General features: G+C 38.5%; 1 protein-coding gene across 1 annotated transcript; it reads left to right on the top strand.

Annotated features, from left to right (window-relative positions):
* The first annotated feature begins 4,568 nt into the window (after positions 1 to 4,568).
* Positions 4,569 to 5,701, top strand: LOC126912312 (uncharacterized). The gene is made up of 2 exons (XM_050703901.1): positions 4,569 to 5,373; positions 5,427 to 5,701. The coding sequence occupies exons 1-2, from the start codon at positions 4,569 to 4,571 to the stop codon at positions 5,699 to 5,701; spliced, it is 1,080 nt and encodes a 359-aa protein (XP_050559858.1).
* Positions 5,702 to 6,336: the final 635 nt, after the last annotated feature.

The following is a 6,336-nucleotide window of genomic DNA, read 5'->3' on the forward strand; positions in this document are numbered from 1 at the left end:
AGCGCCTTTTAAAGTAATAATTACTGTGATAAAATGCTATGTAACCGCGTGAGCGACATATAACCAAAATAGTTTGTTCTCGTCGCTCCGCGCCGCCACCGCTCAACCGCCGCCCGTGTATCACTCGATCGCGCCGCTCATTTCGTACACAGCGCTTAAAGTTTTAATGCATTTGATTACATCGCCGTTCGTGCCGCTCCGCCGACGGTCCGATGTATTGTGATGTTAATATACTTCCGAATAAAAATACAACCGTATTTGAGTTCCGTTTTTCGACTTATTGACTTTGTAACTTACGGGGTACGCAGGTAGTGGCAGGAGATTTTACAAAATGGCTCACCTATAAATTATTCGCTTTGAAGAAACGTATCTAGTGTTTAATTTTCGTTCTTCTCGTTCGTCGCGAGCCGGTGCGAACGGACGTGCTCATTATATTATTTCTCGCACAAAATATCAGATTTTTTTTCTGTCTACCATTGAATTTTAAGCCTTATATCTTATAACTTAAAACTCAAGGTGCATGCGCAGCTCTCGGGTTGCGAAGAAGTGCATTCTTGTCTTGAGTCTTAAAAATGTCAGAATCACCTAACGCGCGTACATTTCAGTCGTCCGTCTCAATCTCAAGCGTGAATATAATGATGAGTTCACACATGCATTTTTGAAGATTTCACCAAAAGAATAATGACGTCACTAAATGAATGGAAGATGGATTTTGGGCGCGATTTATACATCGCAAATAAAAATCACGTTAAAAAACTTGAATGAAAGTACACAAGAAATGAAAACAGAAGTAATCAACTTGAGAAAAGAACTTTCAGTATTAAAAAAAAACTGTTTGCAAGTTGGAAAGTAGGCAAAGTGACAAATACGACGATATAGCAAAGGAACTTAAAATTCAAACAAAAGAAATTAAAGATCTATATCAACTAAAGAAAGTGCTGGATGAAGTTAAGGTACAAACAGACACTTGAGAACAGAATATATCAATGCAAGTGAACAAAGGGACCGATTAGTCACTATTGAAATAGCCTACCTGAAGGTCTACACCGGTTCTCTAATGCGAAGTTTCTTTTATTCTTCGGCCGCAAGCGACGTTTTCGGAACCATAGACAACCTTAATGAACAAAAATGAACGAATACAATGAAGATAAATAAATAGGTTTAGATTTGAAATTAAAAAAAAACCTAAAGCCCCTAAACTGAAACCCAAAAAACAACTATCATTGTACTGCCTGTGTCTACCCACTGCTAGTTTAGAAGTCAGTGCGATTTCCTTGAGGTCTTATCGTCAGATGCTCATCAGGTGGCAACAGTACCAACGTAAACGTATACCCTACCGAACAAAAAAAGAATCACGCAAATCGAACCAGAACTGTTTAAGTACTCGATGTTAAAATGTACGAACTAGTTAAAAATGACGAGAAGTACTTATTATAATGCTAATAAAATAAAAACTACTGAACCAGTCTAAATCAATCATTTGTAATGTGACCTAAGTTGAGAAAATCCGCGTCGAACAAAAAAAGAATCACGCAAACCGGTCCATAAACTTCGGCGTAATCAGTGTACATACATAGAATAAAACATACCGGCCGAATTGAGAACCTCCTCCTTTTTGTTGAGAATAATAAAACGTTATTTTATCAGTAAATTAATAAAACCATTATTTAATCCACATAATATTAATCGAAAAATCAAAATAAATAAGCTGTTAAAATTTTATTAAAGTTTGCTGTGAAAAACTGAAAAACGATGCACGATTAGAAACTCTTTTCAAAGACTTATTATACGACCAAGTTAAAAAGTTTTATTATATATTATTGCCATTGACATTTTTGACATAATTGTTTGGAAAATAATGACATCCATGTTTATTCGTATTATCTTAGTTCAGTCAGTTTAAAAATACAGATATCGATAATGAGAATTTGAAGAGATGGCATATTTTTACCTAAATATTTTGTGTTATGATGATTGACTATATATTTTTGGCTAAAATATATATTATACTAACAAAACTAAGTTATTTTTGTTGCTATATTATTAGTTTTATGTCTGCGTTATTATTATACCATCTAAATAACATCAATGTTACTAACTATCCCGAACCAATAAAATATATAGGTTCGTGTTAATAACTTGTAGGCTACGCACACACATTGTACTTTGTACTTAAGTATAAGATTATATATGTATGTGTAACTGTGCAGCGATGCGGCTGCGCCCGCAATAAAATATATAGGTTCGTGTTAATAACTTGTAGGCTAATTAAATTTTAAGGTCTTTTTTTGCGCTTTTTTTGCGCTTTTTTGGAAATACTTCATTTCCTATGGGTTTTTGGTATTTGCATTTAATACCAATATTGTAGAATACAACATTCTCTACAACTTTTGTATAAACTTTTTTTAATACGGTGAACCGTTTTCAAGATAGAGGGCGGAGAGCGCGCGGTCACTGCATCTCTTCAAAAAAAATTTTTTCGTCTAACCTGTCCGTGATGGTTGTCTATGGATAGGACATTAAAAAATACGTCATGGTTCCTAAAACCATTTTTCGTCAAAATCAATTGTTTGAAAGATAGACGAAAAAAATTACGATTTTTGGGACCTTTGACCCTGAATTTTAAGAGTTGCTTACACCCTATCATATGTAATGTAGGTTTTGAGACAAGTTTTAGGGGGTCAATATACAAGTATATACAAAATTACAGCTGGGTATCTCGCATTTCGAGATTCTTACCTAATTTGTGAATAATATCACAATAGCTAAAAACTATTTCAGCTAACTGTACACTGATTTTATATTATTGTATTAGGTATCATCGTTGAGAAAGTATTGTTGGGGCCTACGTGTTGCCCACACAAAGTAACCGTGACTAAAAGAACTCTTGTAACGACTTGCATTCACTTTACATTAATAGCAATTTAAACGAAAATTAAACTTCGACTATTTTTTTTTTAATGGCATTCACATCTCTAGTGTATGAGACGTATTTGGCCAACTACGACGTTTTGTTCAAAGTAACACATTTGGAAAATGTTCGGTGCAATTCGAGGGGAAACAGGAGTTTGATCCAGGAAACTTAGAACAAATAACATTAAATGACGACACAAACATCACAAGACAGTTACGATATCATACAAAAATATAGGTACAAGTTTTTGTTAGCGGGTCGACTATTTTGAAATCTTCCAAATGAAATTGACATTGTCCCGAAGAAAAATCTGTCAAACTTGAATGTTCGTTCATGCGTATTGTACAATTAGGGCCAGCGCCCACTGCCGGCACGGCACGGCATGGCACGGTCAAGGATTTTAAAACAAATTGAGTTATTTTGAACCTTATTTCAATGAATTTAGAATGTATGTTACTTTATTTTGATTTTACCACATTACTTTATTTTGATACCACGATGCCGTGGCATGCCGCGTAACATAAAGGATTTTAATACAAATTACGTTCTTTTGAACCTTATTTCAATGAATTTAGAATTTATATAACTTTATTTTGATACCACGATGCCGCGCCATACCACAACATGCCGCGGGATGCCATATACGAAACCGCGCCGTTTGTTTTTAAACGGTTTTATATTTAGCTCACCCCGTTTGTTTTTATTTATTCTTGGGTCAAATTTAGTAATTCAAACACGCTCTTCCTGTCAACAGATTAATCTGAAATTTTATGTACACTTTGGACTTTGGTGACAACAATTATGTTTATTCATTATCATTATAAATTCAAGATGGCGGCCGCTACAAAATGGCGGATAACGTAGGTTTTATCAATCCCATCAATATGGGTATCAAATGAAAGGGCTCAACAAGCAGAATACAATATACTATAAAAAAATTAAATCTAAGATGGCGGCCGCTACAAAATGGCGGATAACGTAGGTTTTATCAATCCCATCAAAATGGGTATCAAATGAAAGGTCTCAACAAGTAGAATACAATTTACTATGCAAAATTATGAGGCCGAGGATGCTGGTTGGCTGCGACTTGATTACCGCTCAGCGTAAGAGTGATGGGTGAGGAAGATGGCGATAAGGATGACGGTGCTGATCTGCTCCGTGAAGGTAGCTTTCAAGCACGTCGGGGTCACCACTTTAGGGAACAGAGAGTAAAGTTCCCTAAGAAAAGGAGGATCCTCCGACTAGGCGAGGTGATCGTGCCTGGCGGGCTTTCTGCCCAACTGTTGTTCGTTGGGACTTTCTATCCGTGTTAATTCGCATGTGCGACTACTGTCATCTGTCACTTGTCAGAGTGTCGCCACAGATCGTTTAAATTTTTATTACTCGTGGGAACAAAATGGTAAAAAAAAATATAAAAAATACAAACACAAATAAAAATAGGTAAAAAATCTTTTTAAGTTAAACGGGTTTATGTGAAACATACATTGCAATGTTTAAGATAAATGTACTAAAAACCAAAAAATAAAAAAATAGATACAGTCGTGGGAATTATAAACATAATATGCATAGATCAGTGCAGTGCGAAGCGCGCTCGTATACGGTCGTGTTTACAAAACTCGCGAATCGCGCGGCACTAGCCGCTGCCTGCCTAACTATGAGTACCCAACCACTCATAGCCAATGAGTTGCTGGCATTTATTCAACATGCCATCGACACGATGGATGAGGTTAGCATCTTGCAAATCTGCAAATCTAACTTCAAGGAGGAAGACATAAGTAGCGGCAAAAGGTTGCTATTCCAATGTCTTGGAAAGCTGGACGAGATGCCAGCTCGCCGAAGAGACGGAACGGAGAAAAGTGTGCAGGATATAATCACCTTGCTGAAGGTGACAGATCCCGACGACGTGCCTGCATTCGTGGCAAAGGACTTGCACAAGCTGCCCCCTGTCACCTTTGATCACGTCGACGTTACCAGGTTGCTCAAGGACATCATATCCTTGAAGACAAGCCTGGCTGAGGTACAATCCAAGCTGATGTCTTCAGAGAATACAATTGGAGAACTCCGTGCGGAATTGATGGCGTTACGCAACACAGTTGCTGTAAGTGGGTCACCGAAACTGTGCACCGACGACGCAAACATATGCCGCGGTGCAGCTAATGCATCGGTCAGCAGTTTTGAGTCGGCGAAGGCGCAGGCATCGCCACGTGCGGGCGCTGCAGTGAGTCACTCCGCCGAACGGCTAGCGTCTCCGGCGCAGGCTACGACACGTGTGAGTACGTCGACCCCCAAACGTGCTTACGCTGACATCGCTGCAAAGGGGGGTAAGCAGGTTCAACAGGGCGAAAAGCCTCACGTGGATCTGCATCAGGAGGTTCCTAAAAAGAACCAGAATGACAAGGAAGGCTTTACCCTTGTCGAAAGAAAGAAGAAGAGGAAGCCTATTTGCCGCAATCAGTGCGGTACCGCATTGACAGGACACAACTTTACTATCTGCTGCGTCCTGCTGTACCAGCGACGCTGCTCTACGTGTCCCGTCTGCATGACTCCACAGAGGTGGAGGAGATTGTGGAGTTCATCAAGATAAAGGCAAAACTTCATCTGAAGGTCGAGCAGCTGCACTCTCAACACAGAGTGGACTTCAAGTCCTTTGTGGTCAGGGTGCCGACTGAACATCTATCGACCTTCATGAAAGAGGAGTTTTGGCCGCGAGGGGTAGTCTACCGACGGTTCCGAGGTCGGCTACCGGACACTGCGCGACACACGACGCCGTCTCTTCGTGTGACCTAATTATTAATTATTAAGCACAACTAAGTGTAATATTGTTTGTAATGTATGTATAGTATTTATAAATTTTAATGTATTAGTTTATAGTATTTTATATGGGCCTATGAAGCCTGAAATAAATGAATAAATAAAAAAAATAGACTAGACTAAAATAAAACCGTGGGGCACGTAAATTGTCTACAATCGTTGATTAAAATGTTTGTTTTGTAATGTTACACCATAATTAGGCAGTTGTTCAACCGACAACGATGGACGTGTGACAAGTAGGGCTAGAATTTGGAAACAAGTTGGTAAGCTCGATTATAAGCGAGTTTTAGGGCTCCATAGTGTTGAGCGAGTAGTACTATCGTATATTTTGTCGATTAAAGACAAACTACGAGCAGTGAAACGATTCCTCGCCAGTCAGCAGTGTGAATGTCCAACAATAAACTAGTTGAAACATCTCTTTTATTTACACGGAGTGTATAACTATTGGAATATCCATGAGCAAGAAAATAGTAAGTAAGTAATTTCGTCACCGTCTGCCAACTGCCTAACGACGAATTAAACGATTCTTCTATCGCACATTAAGTCGATAATTTGTAGACAATTGACGTGCCCCACGGTTTTATTTTAGTCTAGTCTATGCATATTATGTT

Source organism: Spodoptera frugiperda, chromosome 25, assembly GCF_023101765.2.
Source record: "Spodoptera frugiperda isolate SF20-4 chromosome 25, AGI-APGP_CSIRO_Sfru_2.0, whole genome shotgun sequence".
NCBI classification, from domain to species: Eukaryota; Metazoa; Arthropoda; class Insecta; order Lepidoptera; family Noctuidae; genus Spodoptera; species Spodoptera frugiperda.

Excerpts from the sequence above, each read along its gene's own strand:
- LOC126912312 (XM_050703901.1), top strand. The coding sequence starts at position 4,569 with ATGAGTACCCAACCACTCATAGCCAATGAGTTGCTGGCATTTATTCAA. Across the intron at positions 5,374-5,426 it reads TATTTGCCGCAATCAGTGCG|CGACGCTGCTCTACGTGTCC; the intron begins GTACCGCATTGA and ends CTGCTGTACCAG.